General features: G+C 50.8%; 1 protein-coding gene across 1 annotated transcript in view; it reads right to left on the reverse strand.

Moving 5' to 3' along the window:
• Positions 1 to 203: 203 nt before the first annotated feature.
• Positions 204 to 18,525, reverse strand: part of FRMPD3 (FERM and PDZ domain containing 3) — a 51,274-nt gene continuing 32,952 nt past the window's right edge. The window contains exons 10-12 of the mRNA XM_047716813.1: positions 15,891 to 16,035; positions 5,829 to 6,650; positions 204 to 4,179 (exon numbers count right to left, since the gene is read on the reverse strand). Of these exons, the coding sequence (XP_047572769.1) occupies positions 1,136 to 4,179; positions 5,829 to 6,650; positions 15,891 to 16,035 (4,011 nt within the window). The 3' untranslated portion in view covers positions 204 to 1,135. The remainder of the gene's footprint in view (positions 4,180 to 5,828; positions 6,651 to 15,890; positions 16,036 to 18,525) is intronic.

Genomic DNA, 18,525 nt, shown 5'->3' on the forward strand with positions numbered 1-18,525 from the left:
AGGACTGCACCGGGTAAGGCGCTCAGCTTCTTTTCTTAGAGAGACAAATCCACAGGGTCAATACACAGCCAAAAGCATATACTCAGGATTAACATATCACGCTAGCTTCCAGAAGTTTAAGATATAGTCATCAACACCCCCCACCCCTACCCCCATCCCCCCTCCCCCCACCCCCCATCCCCAATCCGTAGCTAAGTCAAACTCCTAAGGACAGTCTGTCTGGTAGATGTTGAGAGAGGAACCGCTCGCCTGGAATGTCAGCCCTGGCGCTGGGCTGGGCTGGGCCAGGCTGAGCTGGCCTGGGCCGGGCAGGCTCCGGGGCCTGCTCCGGGTCTCCCCGGGGCAGACGTTTATCACCAGGTACCTAACCCAGAACGAGTGGGGTGATCCCAGATGCTTGCTCCCTAGTGGACTGAGCCACCCTGCCCATCAGCGAGGGACAGGGCACTTTGGGGATGGCTGGTGTGGAGCTACTGGGCCTGGGGGGCAAGGGCTCCCAAGGCTGCCAGCCTGTGAGGCAGGCCACCGACAGCCCTGAGTGGTGGCTGTTTTCTGCAGACCTGCCCCCCGGGCCCAGGCCCTCTAGGGTGGCTTCTGCCTCGTGAGTGTGAGCCCAGGGTGGGCGGGCACAGCTGGGGGGAGTGCCCTTGGTGTAACCCCCCCACCCCGCCGCTGGGCATGGTGTCTGGTGCTACAGCTACTGCTCCGTGGGGGGTGGGGAGCAGATGCCAGGAGGAGCTCAAGGCCTGTGGGCCTGTCTGCTTCAAGCCCTGGCTCCCCTGGCCCCCCAGAATGGAGCAGGAAGGTGAGCCTGATGTCACCTGTCAGCCCTAAAGAAGAGATAAAAATCCAGCTCTGCGGCAGGCAGGCAGGCGCAGTGACGAGGGGCCTTGGCCCTCACAGTGTCGACCAGAGGCCGGGGAAGGGGCGAGGGTGCCCAGGGTTGGTGGCCACCCGGAGCCCTCAGGGAACAGCCTTCATCCGGGGAGTTCTCACTCCCCAAAGACTGAAGGCCCGTGGACACCGACTGGCCGGGCAGACACGGACACTCACCACGAGATGCAAAGACCACGAAGCTCAAACCTGGGGCCGTGGTTGGGGGAGGTGGGGAAGGGGGCAGGCCGGGGCGGGTGCCCTACTTGATGAGGGTTTTTAAGGAGCGGGTGAATGTGCTCATAACAGTCGCTGAAGTTGGGGAGCCCGGGGGGTGCCCAGTGGCCGCGCTGACAGCTGCCACCGCCTGCTGCTGCTGCTGCTGCTGCTGCTGCTGCTGGTTAAGGTTCCGGGTGGTGGACTCCTCAGCGGCGCGCAGTAGAAAGGTGTAGTTCCTCACCACCTCTTCGACCTTGGCCAGCAGCTCTTGGCGCTGGGCCTCGGAGCGCACAATGAACACCAGCCGCACGAAGGTCTCAATGAGGCTGCTCAGCACCTGGAAGCTGCCCGTGATGGCCGCCAGCATATGCGTCGGGCTCTTGTCCACGTTGGCCACGCGGCGGCACGAAGCCCGGAGCTCCTTGAACTTGAGAGCCAGCTCGAGCTTGTACTCGGAGATCTGAGAGACATAGGGCTTAGGTGCACGGGCCTCAGGGCTGGCCACGCACTGGCGCAGGACAGTCAGTAGCTCATTGGTGTCCAGCCTGGCAGCCAGGAAGCCGTCGGGCAGGCCATAGGCATGGGCCCGCAGGGCATTGATCTTGGCCAGGCTCCCCTCGAAGGTGGACACACGCAGGTCGATCTCCTGGGTGCGGGAGGCCTCGGGGCTGCTGCTGCTGCAGGTGGCGGCATCCAGCACCTGCAGGGTCCTGCTCACCACGGGCACCACCTGCTCGTCCAGCTTCATGCCGGGCAGGATCTTCATGGGGATGGAGTAGGAGAGCTCGTCCTTGCCGTCACTGGTGTCATCCGCCATGTCGCACTTGCGGTAGTAGAAGCAGTAGCGGATGGAGCAGCATTTGCCGCTCTCGCTGTCCTCGTCCAGGTCAGCGGGCTTCTGGTACACCTCTTCCGGCAGCGAGAACACTGCCATCTGTCTGGGACCTTTAGTCTCGGGGGCAACCTGGACGTATGAGGGGTCTCCCAGGGTCGGCGACTCCAGGGACTTGGTTTTGGGACCCAAGCCTAGGGGGAGGCCTGCCTCTACCTCCTTGGGCTCCCTGGGCAGCATGCCCAGGGGTGGGTGTGGATAGATATCGGAGGTCAGCGAGGCCCTGTCGCCCTGGTCCAGTTCACTGATACTGTAGCGGCGCATCAGCTTCCTATAGTTGGGAGCGCCCAGACACTCCCCCCCTGAGGCACACGTGGTCAGGCAGGACACGCCGCTCTCAGGGTCCGATCGGCACTCCCGGGATTCCAGGCTGGTGGAGCGGAGGCGCCCCGCGTTGGTGGGGCTACCGAGGCTCAGGCCTGGGCCGGCCTCCGGCTGCCTCTGGGTAGGGGGGACCCTGTCCCTCTCCCGCCCCCGGAGCCCGGGCACGGGCGTCTGGGGGGCCTGCGGCCGGCCCCCGCGGCAGATGCGCTTGCAATCACAGCTGCGCCTCTGTTCCCGTGACATGCCTGGCCCCTGCTGCACGGGGCTGCTGCGCAGTTGGCAGCTGCAGCGGCCGGGCGCGGGGGGCTGCAGGTACTCGGGGCCCGGCAGCTCCCCCTGGCTGGGAGGCTTCAGAAGTTCCTCGAGGAACTCTAGCTCATACTGCTTCACCTTCTGCAGCTGGGCCTGCCGCTCATCAGTCTCCTTCTTCTGGCGGGTTGGAAAGGTGGCCGAGAATAAATTGCGGAGCCGGAAGGGCCCTCGGGAGGATTTGGGCTTGGTGGGGCCTTCGGAGGCCGAGTGGCCTCCATCCAGGGTTGTCTCAAGCTTCCTGGAGGGCATGGTGCTCACCTGCCGACTGGCAGCCTGGGGCCTCAGCGGGCTCTGGCCTCGAGGTTGGTAGCTGGGGCTCTGGCCTCGGGACTGGCTGCTGGGGCTGTGGCCTCGGGACTGGCCGCTGGGACTGTGGCCTCGGGACTGGCTGCTGGGGCTTGGGAGAGCCATGGAGTAGCTGGCTCGGGGCACCAGGCTGGTCTCCTCGATCTTGCTGCTTTGGGGCACACTCTCCAGCTGCCCCTTCTCCCCCTGGCTGGAGATGGTGCCCGGCTTGTGCAGGGCAGGCTTAGCCCCCTCTGGCCCGGCCTTGCCTACTACCTCCCCTATGGATTGCTTGCTCAGGGACTCTCGATTCGCTCGTGAAAGATAACTTTTAGGAGGGAAACTTTGCCCAGGCAGCCGGTCCTCTTGTGGGGAGAGGTGCAGGCTGTCAGCCCGGCTGCCTGTGGGCGCTCTGGAGCCAGAAGAGACCTCTGGGCTCAGCGGCTGCTGGGAATTCCGTGAGGTCTCTGGAGCACCGGGGCTCATTTTGAACTTCAGATTCTTATTTGCACTGCCGCCCATCATGCTAACTTCTGATCTTCCCATGCTGACCTCAGGCCTCCCCATGCTGGCCTCCAGCCTTCTCTCCCCGCTCGGAGGGGTCACTATGGCCCCACTGGGGGCAGGTAGGCTCTTAGGGTGAACCACCTGCTGGAGGGCGGCCGAGATGATAGCAGGAGTCACGCTGCCCTTCGGGTCCAGGATAAGCTTGGGGCTCAACCTGACTTCTTTGGGCAGGTTCTCCCTTAGCTCAGACACCTGCTCTTCACTGAGGGATGGTGTGGCTGCCCTCAGTGACATCTCCAGGCCTGCCCTCGCATGGCCGGGCCCTTTGTCCTCAGGAACTGGGGACAGCAGGCTCAGATTCTTCTGCTCACTAAGCTGCGGGGACAATGCTGGGTGCACAGCCAGGGCGTATGCTCGCTCTCTCTGAGGTGGCTGGGATTCTGACGGGGGCAGCTTCCTCCGAGCGCCGGGGGGGCCAGGACTCTGGCCTGTGACGGCTGGCTGCAGGGCTGGGTTGGGATCTGGGCGCCCAAGAGAGTAAGGGGCCGTGAGGACAGCCTGGGCGGCGCAGCTCTGGATCCGGAAGGGCAGGTCCTTGCGAGCCAGGAGGCTCTCCTTGTTGAGGTGCTGGGCCAGGAAGTAGGTGGTGTTCTGGTGCTGCTTCATGGCGGACACCATCTCTGACATGTCTGTGAGCTCTGAAGAGTTGGTTTCGTGGCCCGAGTCCAGCGATGATTCAGGGGTGATGGTGGCCAGTACAATCAGACCTAGAGGGACAGGGAGGGGGCTTGCTGCACTTACTCCAATCGAGTCCTTTCGCCAGCCTTACGTAGGAAGTTTACGGGCGGTGGGGGGCGGTGAGGGGGCAAGGGCAGCCAGCAGTATTTGCAGCCAGGGAGAAAGCCCTTAGGTCAGTCCCAGGACTGGCCTGGAGGAGGGGCCAGGCAGTGGGAGGTATAGGGCTGAGGGCGCGGGAGGGGGAAGGGAGGGGAGGGGAGGGGCAGAGGGAGACGAGCTGGCAGAGGGCTCCTGAAGGGCGGGAATCCGAAAAAGAAACAAAGGAGGCATAGAAGAGATCGACAGGGCAGTGTGACGGCAAATTAACATGCACAGCGCATGCAGAACAACGTGCTAATCATCACTATTTTTAGACTCAATAGCGAGGAAATGTTTGTCAATTGTCCTGAAGAGGGCTGGCAGAGAGAGGCCCCTCTCTATCTGGCCCTCCTCATCTGGCCAGGCCAGCCTACAGCTGAGGCCCTTGTGCCTCAGTGTGTCCTCTCTCTGGCGACCACAAGGGGCCTCTCGCTAGCCAGGGAGCGGGTGCTCCAGACTCTGAGCAAAGAGAAATGCTAGGGGTGGGGGTGTCAGGGAGGGGGGTGGCCAAACGCATGCAGGCTGCCCACCACCAAGGATGCCCTTGCATACAGAAAAGGGAGGGGCTGGGTCTCTCCCTGGTTAGTCAGGCTGCCTCTGACCCCAAGCTCTTCTTCTCTGTTCACATGTGCCCCCTGCCTCGCATGCTTTCTCATACGCCCTCTTTTTCCCTATTCCTTTTGTGTTGCTGTAGCATTTACCTGTTCTTTTTAAGGTGTATGTGTGTGGAGGTATGTATCGTGAGTAGGGGTACAGTCTGACACGCGTACTTGGCTACATGGTGGACGCACGTGTGTCTGTAACAGGGAATAGCATGCACGTCATATGGCTCTCCCACCAAATAATACCTGCCACTACTAGCTACTACTTATGATGGAGACTAATAGCTTTATTCCTATGTGCTAGGCAGTGCTTTGTACGAATGATTTCATTTTGTGCTCACAGCAAGCCTCCGTGATATGACTGTTGTGACCAGACCCACTGAAAATGACAAAAGCGAGGCTCAGAAAGGGTTAAGTGCCTTGCCGAAGGTCGCACTGAAAGTGAGTGAAGAAGCCAGGACTTGGGTGGGAGCCCATGTTCTCAGGCAAGGTAAGGACCTCAGCCCTGAGCAGTGATGGCTCCTGGCCTCCCCTGACCCCAGGGCACTAGGTGGTTGGTTGGTCGTTTTGTTTTTTCTTCCAGTCATGTGCATGCTGGATATTCTTTGCCTGTCTTCTAGATCTCTCAACAGTTTTGCTCTGATCCTCCATCCTGGCCTGGCTCCGTAGCTGTCACAGCCCCAGTCCCTGAGGTCCACCTGCAGGACATTTCCAGAGATGGAATGGTGAGAGCCAGAGCTCCAGCAGGAGCTAAGCAGCCGGTCCCTGACTCGGCATTGTTGATCCCCTGACCCTATCTGAGCTACCTCTGGCTGTCCACTGCCCTGGCACCCCACTGTGACTTTGACCTCTGCTCAGGAAGAAGCAATATCACCCGCTGGCCCTGCCTGGCCAGGAGAAGGAAGGGGAGGCAAGAGGGAGGAGGAACAGGCCATTACCTGCAGTCTGTGGGGGTTGGGGGTGGGGTCCATCCTCTGAGGCTGCCAGGGCTTCCAGAGCCTGCAGAGTGGACACCAGGGCATCATCTAGTTCCTGGGCATGATCTCGGACTGTCCGGGTCTGCACACTGTCGATCAGTGTCACTGGAATCTCATCATACAGGAGCCCACGAAGGTGGCGTCCTTGTTCCTGGCTCTGGACCGCCCGGCGCTTGGGGTCATCCTCGTCCGAACTGTTGTCTCGGAAACCAGGAGGGGGCGCAGCAATGGCAGGCAACAGCGACGTGCTCTCATCTTCCTCCTCTTCCTCCTCCTCACTCCCAGGGGGTGGGAGGGACATCAAGTCTACCATATTGTCACGAGAAGAGCCGGGCCTCCCACCTTTGCGAGGGCCCAGCTGCTCCTGAAGTTTGGCTTTGCAAGAGTCACAGTAGAAATTCAGGGCTTCGGCCCCAAGGGAATTGTCCAAGGTGTAGGACCGGGCCCTGCTGGCACAAGGCTCATGGTCCAGGCTGGCTGCGTCAAAGTCATCAGGGATCACGTCGTAACCTTGGCCAGAGCTTTTGGACGTGGGGTCAGACTTGGTCCGGGGCCTGGTCTCCTCAAAGAAGATTAAGTTCTCGTTGACATCAGTCCGGCTTTCCTGTTCCTTCCTTTGTTCCCGCATGTGGAGGTAGCAAAAGCTGACAAGCTCAGAGTCGGCAGGCGGGGGTGTGCTGCGGCTCGACTTCCTGGGGCTGGTGCCCACGCTGCCCACATAACTACTCTCCTTTTTCCCCAGGTGGCCCCCAGGGACAGGGCGGTGGGCACTGTGCATGTAATCTAAACCCAGAAAGAGAATCAACAGATGAGCCCTGGTGTCGAGGACTGTGGCTGAGCTCCCTTGGTGTATGTGGGGTGCCACTGGATGGCAGGTACTGACAGAGAGGATTACCTGGCCGCTAGAGGTTAGGGGAAGGGGCAGCCATGTTGTTGCCAACCCTCAAAGTAGAGTGAGGAGACCAGCCCCATGGGAAAAGGCATGGGGTGATGGGGGAGGAGCTGAGCACCTTGTCATCTGGGTATGCCTGGGCTCTCACCCAAGTATGCCTGGTCTGAAAGTCAGCTGTCCACATACTTTAAAAAAAAAAAGTGAAATTTGTTTTATGTCCCCCTTGGAACTGGCCCAGCACGCCCTCCTGCCCTCCATCCCCATATTTTTCAGAGCCTTTCCAACCCCCAGTGCTCTGTTCTGGATCTCTACTAGCAGAAGGAAATAACCTGACCAGTTCCTCGTGCCTTAGTGGGAAAATGCAAAACAGGCCACATATGGTGCCTGAAAATTCCCATTTCGAAGAGGACTGTTACGGAAGGACCCTAGAAGACTAAAGCGCTACTGGTAGTATTCTGGGCATCTGAATGTGTAAAGTATATGGGAAATAGGCTGGGACGTGCGTATGTGGGAGGAGGGTAGGGGGCGCATTCTTCCAATCCCTCACATCTCATTATTTCTCTGTATCTGGGCAGGGCTAGCCTGCATACTACGCAGTGTTCTTGCCAACAGCTTTTTAATGATGGTCGGTATGCACACCTGAGAATTATCCATAGCGAATGAAATGCTTCCTCTCTAAATGCATTCTCTCTTGTACACTGTTTTGGGGCCCTTCCCCATGTCATCTGGGAGAATATACTCAGATAAGGCCAATTCATTTTGCTAGCAGCAGACAGAACAACAGATGGCAAGCAAGCACTAACGAAGGCTAAGGTCATCACACATGATCCCATTCAATCCTAACAAGCCAGTGAGGTAGGTGAGGTCACTATCCCCATTTTGTAGAGAGAGAAATGGATCCATTTGGTTACGTGACCTATCCAAGGTCACATGAATCATAAATGGTGGCCTGGATTTGAACCCAGGTCTGAGGGACTACAAAGCCCATGTTTTTAACCAGTACCCTATTGTTCATCATGGCAGTCAAGACGCTAGAAAACAAAACTTCAAAATGCCTTTCAATTTCCAGTTTGATGGAGTCAGTGTGTCAGTGTTGCTTTTCACAAGAGCTTCCAACCATCACAAAAACATGGTGTTGGCTCTTTGCAACAGAGTCTCAAAATACATGAAGCAGAAACTGACTAAATCAAAAGGAGAAACACACAATTCAATAGCAATCATTGGACCCTTCAATACCCCACTTTCAATAATGGATAGAACGATTAAACATAAGACCAACAAGGAGATAAAGGACCTGAACAACTATAAACTAAGTAGACACTAAGTAGTCACAGAAATCTACAGGACATGCCCCCTACCAACAGCAGAATATACATTCTTCTCAAGGGCATCTGGAATGTTCTCTAAGATAGACCAGATGGTAGGTCATAAAATAAGCCTCAATAAATTTAAAAGAAATGAAATCATACAAAATATGTGGGTTTTTTTTAGCATAATGGAATTAGAAATCAATAACAGAAAGAAATTTGGGAAACTCACAAGAATATGGAAATTAAACCAAACATCTCCAGATAACCAATGGTTCAAAGAAGAAATCACAAGGGAAATTAGAAAATATTTAGAGATGAATGAAAATGAAGATACAACATATCCAAACTTAAGGGATCTAGCTAAATTAGTGTTTAGAGATTAAATTTATAGCTATAAACAAATACATTAAAAATGAAGAGATTTTACATCCATAACTTAACCTTACACCTTAAGAGACTTGAAAAAGAGGAGCAAACTAAACCCAAAATAAGCAGAAGGGAAGAAATAGTAAAGTATAGAGGACAGAAAAACAATAGAAAATCAACGAAACTAGGGGCACCTGGGTGGCTCAGTGGGCGAAGCCTCTGCCTTTGGCTCGGGTCGTGATCTTAGGGTCCTGGGATCGAGCCCCGCATGGGGGCTCTCTGCTCAGCAGGGAGCCTGCTTCCCCCTCTCTCTCTGCCTGCCTTTCTACTTGTGATCTCTCTCTCCCTCTTTCAAATAAATAAATAAGACCTTTAAAATTAAAAAAAAAAAAAAGAAAATCAACGAAACTAAAACTTGGTTTTGTTTTGTTTGAGAAAGAGCTTCCATGCATATGTGAATGGGGGAAGGGGTAGGGAGAGAAGGAGAGAGGGAAAATTGCCAGCAGGCTCCATGTTCAGTATGGAGTCTGATGCGGGGCTCAATCTCATGACCCTGAGATCACGACCTGATCTCAAATCAAGAGTCGGACGTTGACCTTACTGGGCCACCCAGGCACCCCAAAAGTTAGTTCTTTGAAAAGATCAATAAAATGGACATTTAGCTGTAGAGACCAAGCCAAAAAAAAAAAAAAGAGAGAGAGAGAGAGAAGATTCAAGCTACTAAATCAGGAATGAAAGAAGGACTATCACTACTGACTCTACAGGTACAGACTTGATTATAAGGGATTATTATAAATAAGCTTATGCTAAAAAAAACCACTAGATAACCTTGATGAAATGGACAAATACCTAGAAATATATGCTTAAAACTGACTCAAGAAGATAGAAAACCTGAATAGGCCAATAAAAAGAAAATAAATTGAATTAGTAATTAAAAGTACCCACCCATGCCCCCACTAAAAATAAAACTTGGGCCCAAATGGCTTCACTGGTGAATTATGCCAAATGCTCAAAACACTTAAATTCTTCATAAACCCTTCCAAAAAACAGAAGAGGAGGGAACACTTCACAACTCATTCTACAAGGTTGATATTACCCTGGTTCCAAAACTAGACAAAACATCACAAGAAAACTATAGAGCAACATTTCTTCCACATATTTCTTCTACAAAGTTCCTCAACAAAATACTAGCAATCTGAATCCAGCAACATAAAAAGTATGATACACCATGACCAAATGGGATTTATTGCATGAATGCAAGGTTGGTTTAGCATCCAAAAATCAATTAATGTAATACACCATGTTAATAGAATGGTGGACAAAAAACACATGATCATCTCAATAGACTTCGGAAAAATAATTTGGCAAAAGCCACCACCTTGTCATGATAAAACTGAAAAAGCTAGAAATAAAAGGGAACTTCCTGAACATGATAAAGATTATCTATGAAAAACCTATAGCAAACATACCTGATGGTGAAAGACAGAAAGCTTTCCCCCTAACGTGACGACAAAACCCAGGATTTCTCTTCTTAACACTTCTATTCAACACTGTACTAGAAGGTCTAGCCAGGACATTTTGGCAATAAAATGAAATATAAGGCATCCAGATTGGAAAGGAAAAGTAAAACTATCTCTATGTGCAGATGACATGACCTTGTATAGAAAAAAAATCTCAAGGAATTCGCAAAAATTATTAGAGCTAATAAGCTCAGCAGGATCACATGGTAAAGGACAATACAAAAATTAATTATATTGTTAGGGAGTATCAATGAATAATCCACTAATGAAATTAGGAAACACTCTATTTCCAATAGCACCAAAAGGAATAAAATACATAGGTATAAATTGAACAAAAGAAGTGCAAGACTTGTACAATGGAAACTACAAACATTCGTGAAAGAAATTAAGGAAGATTTAAATAAATGAAAAGACATTCTATATTCATGGATTGAAGACCCAATCTTGTGTGCTTTCCAATAGAACATAGCAGTACTTCCCAAACTGATCTACAGATTCAACACAGTCCCTATCAGAATCCCAACTGACTTTGAAAATAACTGATGAGGTAATTAAAAAATCCATATGGAATCACAAAGGACACGTAATAACCAAAATAATCTTTAAAAATGAACAAAGTAGGAGGACCCACACTTCCTGATTTCAAAACTTAATACAAACCAATGGTAATCAAGATGGTGTGGTACTGACTCAAGGAGAGACACATAGGTCAATGGAATAGAATTGAGAGTCCAGAAAGTAAACCCTCATGTTTATGGTTAAAGTGCCCAATTTAAAAATATAGACAGTTCATGAAGGAAGATATACAAATGGCCAACAAGCAATGCAGAGATGTACAACAGCATCAGCTATGATGATGCGAATCAAAACCATGAGATACCAGTTCACACCCACTACAGTGGATGTTCAAAGGAAAAAAAAAGATGGACAGGAATAAGTATTGGTGAGGATACAGTGAAATTGAGTCTTCTGATATTGCTGATGATAATGTAAAATGGTGCAGTCCTCTTGGGAAACAGTCTGGCAGTTTCTCGAAGTTAAGCATAGAGTTACTGTTTGACCAGCAGTTCTGCTCTAGTTGTATACCAAAGAGAAATGAAAACCTATGCCTCCACAAACACTTGCACATAAAGGTTTATAACATGATTATTAGTAATAGACACAAGGTAGAAACAACGCAACTGTCCATCAACTGATGAATGGATGAACGGAAGGCAGTCTTTCAGCACTATGGAATATTATCTAGCCATAAAAAGGAAGGAGTTAGGGCACCTGGGTGGCTCAGTGGGTTAAGCCGCTGCCTTCGGCTCAGGTCATGATCTCAGGGTCCTGGGATCGAGTCCCACATAGGGCTCTCTGCTCAGCAGGGAGCCTGCTTCCCTCTCTCTCTCTGCCTGCCTCTCTGTCTACTTGTGATCTCTCTCTATCAAATAAATAAATAAAATCTTTAAAAAAAAAAAAGAAAAAAAAAGGAAGGAGTTAGTGATATAGGCTACAACGCGAAGGACCCTTGCAAACATTACACTAAATGAAAAAAAAGAAGCAAGCCACAAAAAAAGACTGTATATTGTATGGCTCCATTTACCCAAAATGTCTAGGATATGCAGAACTATAGACCCAGAAAGCCAGTTCATGCATAGTTGCTTAGAACTGGGTGGTCACTAGGAGGGAACCAGGGAATGAGTGCTAACGGGTACAGCGTTTTTTTAGGAAGTGTAAAAATGTTCTAAAATTAAATTGTGGAAATGATTACACAATCCTGTAAATATATTAAATATACTAAAAAAATGCTGAGTTGTTGGGGTGCCTGGGTGGCTCAGTCGGTTAAGCAACTGCCTTCAGCTCAGGTTATGATCCCAAGGTTCTGGGATCGAGCCCCACGTCAGACTCCTTGCTCAGTGGGGAGTCCGCTTGTACCTCTCCCTCTGCTGCTTCCCCATGCTTGTGTGTGTGCATACTCTTTCTATCTTCCTCTCTGTCAAATAAATAAAATCTTAAAAAAAGATGCTGAGTTGTGAACTTTAAATGGGTAAATTTTCTATCTTTGAAATTATATTTCAACAAGGCTGATTCTTTAAGGAGCTCCTGCGTGGCTCAGTCACTTAAGTCCAACGCTTGGTTTCAGTTCAGGTCATGACCTTGGGGTGGTGGGATTGAGCCCTGAATCAGGCCCATGCTCAGCACAAAATCTGCTTGAGATTCTCTCTCTCCTTCTTCCTCTGCACCTCCCCCCTACTTGTGCTCCCTCTCTCTAAATAAATGAAGAAATAAAATCTTTTTTTAAGATTTTTATTTATTTGACAGAGAGAGAGACAGCGAGAGAGGGAACACAAGCGGAGAAGAACACAAGAACACAAGAGAGAAGCAGGCTTCCCGCTGAGCAGGGATCACAACCTGAGCCAAAAGCAGATGCTTAACGACTGAGCCACAGTAGGCGCCCCAAGAAATAAAATCTTTAAAAGAAAAGCTGTTTATTTAAGAAAAAAAAAAGCACAGCACTGAGCACCAAGTGTACTCTCAATCATTATAAAAAGAGCCAAAAAATGTGCTCTGCTCTTGAAAGAACTTCATGGGGTTTATCTCACCATAATCCTGTCAAATCTCTCGTGACGTAGGAGCTGTTATCGTCAGTTTCCAGATGAAGCGACTGGGACTGTTTATGGAATTTGTTCATGATCACGTGGCTAAGACATGGTCTCTACCTTCAGATTCCAAGCCCTCGCTGTCTTCCATAGACCCCACTGCCCTTTTCAATACAGAGTCCACGTAATCAGGTCAATCAGGCCTTGGTGGCTGTATCTAGATCTAGGGTACTTTGGATCAGCTGGGGGAATATTAACATCACAACCCTCTGAGCCTCAGTGAAGAAGCGCTCTACAGCAGTGCTAAGCCAGGAGCATGAATGATCAGTTCCGGAGGTTTCTATCCTCAGGCATTGACCACAGGTCCGGGCCACGCACCAGGTGCTGACTACCTACGAGACAGCTGAACAGTCAGCCCAGCCAGCCTGGCAACAAGCTGCCATCAGAGGTGGCTCCCGGGGGCATGTCCAAAAGCAGGTGGTGACTCCTCTCAGATGAGGGCTGGAGGTCTAAGGATGGCTCCCCTCCCTGCAAGGTGGGAACATTTCCCCACAGCAGGCTGACAAGGCCAGGGGAGGCCTAGCCCACCACTTGGTACTGTGATTTCCAGATCTGAGGAGCGATACAGTGCTGTGCGAAGGAGAAGATATGTCTGGAAAAGCCCAAGTCTCCTCCAGACATAAGGTTAGACATACAAGGAGAGCCAGGTGCGCTGGGCTGATGGCTGGAACAGTGTGCCTCTCAGATTCAAATCTGCTGTAAATTGCTCATCAGCTTTCCCCAAGGGGGATGTCCTAGTCTAGCTCTCTGTACTCAGCCACTCAGAAGACTGACTTTTAAAAAAATGCTTGCAAAGAACAGGCTGGTGATCCAATTAGAGTTATGTTCAAAATATATGCAGTGTACACACACACAGTGCAACACGGAATCAACCAGCTTTCTATTAGTTGCCTTTGCTGTATTCTCAGTCTGATGATCAATACTGGTCAAAGGGACGATCTGGAGGCCTTTAGAGGCCCTCAAGTTCTTTCTGAATCACCCAAAAAAGCACCTAGTATGTTCAGTCAAGCTTTAGATCTCTTGTGTGTTGCTGGGTTTTAACTACGTGAAAATGGGTGAGCCACGCATGGGATATACAGTAGCCATTAATCAGAATATTCAATTTACCAGACCAAGCTGTTTCCTAACCATGGCAGAAAATCAGGGAGTTCTTCTGACTGGGGTCCCCACTGAGGCCCCCAAATCCTTCTTTTGCTGGATTTCTCCCAGGATACTGGAGAGAAATGGCAGCTGAGCACTGAGCTGGTGGGGCTAGCTGGCAGCTGCTCTGGGACAAGAATATGGATGAAGGCAGACAGATCAGCCCTTAAGTGGGCTGGAGCTTTGGCCCTGAGGATAAAGCCCAGAGGAGGCCTGCAGGATGCCTGTTCCCTAGAGATCTTCACTAAACAACAAGTGGGCACCGGGGCTTCTTTTCTGGGATGAAAGTGGGGGGGGCATGGAGGAGATGTCTCTCAGCTTTGTACCAGGAACCGATGGCCCTGCACTGTGACCTGGGTGGAGGGCTCCTCAGGGTGCTGCTTGCAGTCCCCCTGTTCGTGTCTTGGGGCCATGGGGTCAGATGTGCACGCCAGCCCCCGAACGGCAGGGCTAGGGCTCTAACCCTGCCCCAGCCGCCAGGAGCACTTAGTGGTTGCCCTCGAGCCAACAGTTAACAGTTCAAAAGGCTAAGTACTGGGCCCAGGCATGGACCCACACCCCTGGAGAGGCAAAGCAGAACAAGGGGAATGCCACCGTGGTCCCTTGGGCTCCTGCACCAAGATGGGCCCTGTGCTAGTGACAGCCAAGCCACTGTCCCTCTTCAGGTCCCAAGGGGGATGCTCAGGAATGAGGGAAGGGCTTGGAAACCATGCCTGGCATTTATAGAAGCCTTCTTTCCAGGCTGCAACACCTTCAAGGGAATCCCACAGTCCTGATTTGCCTCTGGAGAAGCAAAAGGGATGCAACTCTAGGCGTGTTCAGTGAGACTGAAGGGAAACAGGAAGCCTGTGCCCTCACTTGGTGCCATTATCCCCACAGAGAGATGCATACTTAAGGGCAGCACCGACCACGGTGCTGATGGGATGACAGAACACTCTGGAAGGCAGGTGGGACTACAGAGCCATCTCTGGGGCCTTCCGAAAGCAGATTCCCCCTAAAGAGCCCTCACTCCCGCATCTGGTTCTTGGCTGGGCTCCAGGCTCCTTCTTCTGTATTCCCTTCTCCCTTTCTCTCTCTCCCTATCCTGCTTAGGATAGGCATCATTGACTTAGTTGTGATGACAGAGAGGACCAAAGGGGACAATGACAATACTAACACAGGCTTGGCCATCACTTGGCCATCTGCAGGCCTGGTAATACCTATGGCCATCCGCTTGGGAGCTATTCACCTGAGGATGCATGGCAACTCAGCCTCCTAGCTTCTTCCTATTTCTAGTTAGTTCCTTTGCTTCTCCACGTGGAACCTCTGTCTTTGCCTTGGGGCCACCTGTCCTTAAGGCCCCCTGTCCTTTCCCCACTCTCTGTTTAGTGGATTGCCTTCTACGTCTTGTGGGCAATGTTAGGAGATGTACACATGGGCTTGTCATGGTGCTTGTGATGAAGAGAAAATGAAGTGAGGGTGTGCTGTTCAGGTCTCCTGGTTTGGCTTGGGGCGGCAGGATCTGGACTGGGCTGATTGTTCCCAAGGCCCCTGTTTGTGTCAGCACCAGGACAGCTCCGAGGGGTAGCTGCACGGAGTTGCCCAACTGGGAAGCCTGGTGTCGGGGGCTGCAGTTGACCTTGCTCTTGGTGGTCATCCCGTCATATCTCTAGAATAAAGTCTAAACCCACACAATCTCTCCTACCCCAGTCTTCCATGGCGTCTTAACTTCAGGCAGCTCTGTCAATCCCCATTATGATGAACAATCTTATAAGAACAATCTTATCTTCACTTTCAACCTCCACCTTCCACAAAGCGAGAATGCCCATGCCTCTCTCCTAGATCACTATATGTCTAAAGCTGTGCCTTAGATCTAATGCAATTCTCTAACTGGTTCTACTTATTGCTTATTTGCTATTTTCATCTTACGTTCCTTCACTGACTCAATTGCGATGTGTTGTCACAGGCATCCTTTGTGGGACAGGCCCATCTGAACGTCAGCTTTCTTTCCCACTGGCTTGTGCCAGGAAGGACCCAGCAGTATAGCACTGGCTCCTGGGAAATCAGGGTGCTGGGGGAATGGGGGTAAGCACTAAGGCAGCAGAGCCCCTCCCTCCCTGTTTCCAGGGTCCCAAAGGGGCGCCGGCATACTGAAAACTGAGGCTGAGCCCTACCTGCCTTGATCATTGGAGGCGGAAGAGGTCGGCTGGCCGGCCTAGAGAAGACCATCTTCCTGGAGTCCAGCAGGAGACGGCAGTACCCCGCAATCAGGCAGGCAAAGTTGGTGGCTTCAGGCCACTCCATCAACAGCACCAGAGGCTGGGGTGAAACAAAAAGAACCATGAGGACGTGGGAAGGAGGGGAACAGGTGCATGTCCAGGGGGACCACAGTGAAAAGATGACTTGCAGAGGTACCGGAGTCATACTTTCTAAACCAAAAACCGAGGCGTGTGGACTGACAGACCAATTCTTCTGGTTTGAGAGTTTATTTATAGTGAACTCCTACCCAGGTATCAAAATTAAATCAAACTTTAGTTTCACATTTAATGAACTATCTTTACTGAAAAAAAGATTAAAGTTATATAATATCATGTGCCTGCTGTGTGGTTGTATTTGTGTTTGTTGGGGGCCTGAAACTGGAGAGATGGGGTGAACCTGGGAGTCCTGGCTGGACTGGGGAACATCCCTGATAGAAAGTTCCTGAACCCATAAACTATCTCTTGCTCATCTATAGCCCTTTGCGCCCAGTACCCAGAATGTTCCATGCAACAAAATCCTCACTGTGCCTTCTGGACCCAGTCCTTTCTGGCCTGCAGCCCTGCTCAGACCTCCATGCTACCCCCTGTTTTCTAGATTGTCCTCAAGATGTTAGTTGGTGCCCTCTGAAACAGTTCCTTGGTCCAATAAATGTGTGAAACCCTGGGTCAAACAAAGTTACGCAGACACTTGTACTTACAGGAACTCTCAGACTCTCAGACACTTTCACGTAGGAATGTGCACTGTGAAATGTTAACAGTGTGGCCAGGGGGCTTTAGGATTCCAACGTTTCCAAATTATTTGACCAAAAGCATCTATTTTCACAGAAAATCTCATGGTAATAGGGTTGTATTTTTTTAAACCTATTTTAGGAAATGCCAGCATACTCTGTTGACTTTTGTTCTGGACCCTGAATCAGTCAAATTAACCCCAGGATTAGCTGGTTAACTGTTTCAGTGACTTGGCACTGATACACCAGAGGAAAGACAGACCCTCCCAAATCAATACCTTTCCAAGAAACCTTCCCAATATCTGTATCATGATTTTGTCAAAGTGTGGCTTGAAAGAAGTCTGGAGCAGACTGAAGTCAGCAGTGGGAGTATTCGTCCTGGGACAGTGCAGTGGCCTCCATCCAGATAAAGACGCATGGAGACTGGCTGAAGAGGGAGCCATGGGGCCATGACTCACCTTGACTTTTGGCTGTTCCCAGACCAGGCATTAAGAACTGAAAGAATTAGGATGGAATGAATCCCTTCTCTCACCAGTGAGGTAGCCATCGCAACAGTCCAATGAGAGGTGATGAGAGCCTCCACGAGGGTAGTGGCAATAAAAGGAACACCGTGGAAGACTTGGTTGAACTTGGTCACCAATTAGACTAGCCTTCTTGGCCTGGATCACCACCTGGGGAACAATTCTGAATCCAAACCAGCTCACCTTTTAAATAAAGTTGCCCAAGTCCCTTTGCTATCTCCCAGGATCCTGACACACAGCTCGGGTTGACTATTTTGTAGTTCATCAGACCAGGGTCTGGCAAATTTTTCTGTAAAGGGCTAGACAGCAAATGCTTTAGGCAGTAACTCTGCTATCATAGCATGAAAACAGCCATAGATAATCTATGAGCTAAACAGTGGGTGTGACAGGGGTCTAAGGAAACCTTAGGCACAGAAACAAGCAGTGGGTCAGGTCTGGTTTGATCTAGGAGGGAAGCTTCTTTTCAGCCCAACACAATGTTCACACTCATTTTCACAGCTCTCAGCTTGTTTCATTTGCCAACACCGATCCCCTTCTCTTTTAGAAATTCTTCTCTTTGCTTTTGTTCCCATGAGGTGGCACTGGATTCTCATTCTGTAGTCCCTGACCATTTCCATCTCTCTCTTTGGGTCACTCTTATTGGAGAGCCCCCCAAGAATCACCATCCTCAGCCTATTTCCCTCTCGGACTCTTCGCCTACCTCAGTGCTGTGTCTCTATCATATAGTCTCCTGCTGGATCAAATCCTATCTTGAATTGTTTAGTTATTCTCTATCCAATGACACTGTGGGCCATGGCAAGGCATTTGGATTCCATCCCCCAGGCCTGAGTTGATGATACTCCTGCGGAGCTCACTCAACAACATCAGGAAGAAAAGGGACCATCTGTACCCTGAGGAGCAAGTGGCTCCTGTCTCCAATGAGAAGGGGACCAGGGATAAGATGTCACTTTTGGGTCATTTGTTTTTTTAGTTTTTGTTTTAGTTCCAGTTAGTTAACACACACCCTTTGGGTTATTATTAAGAAGGGGCAGAGGGAGTGTTTGTACCTCTAGTGAATGGATGCTTCTGTCACAACAGAATGCGTACAACAGAATCTGTACATGCAAGAGAACACAAGGTTGACCTTGTGTACAACAAAGGAGAGACAGAAGGGGAATGGGATGGGGGTGAGAAGAGGGCCTTGACCCCCTGCCATTAATGGCAGAAGGATACCCAGAGGTTTGGGTGTGAACAGCTGCTACCACCATTACTAGGAGGACCCAAGACTCACTAGGTCTGCCTCAAGAGCATTCCCTGACATCA

The sequence above is a fragment of the Lutra lutra genome, chromosome X (assembly GCF_902655055.1).
Source record: "Lutra lutra chromosome X, mLutLut1.2, whole genome shotgun sequence".
In the NCBI taxonomy this organism is placed as follows: Eukaryota; Metazoa; Chordata; class Mammalia; order Carnivora; family Mustelidae; genus Lutra; species Lutra lutra.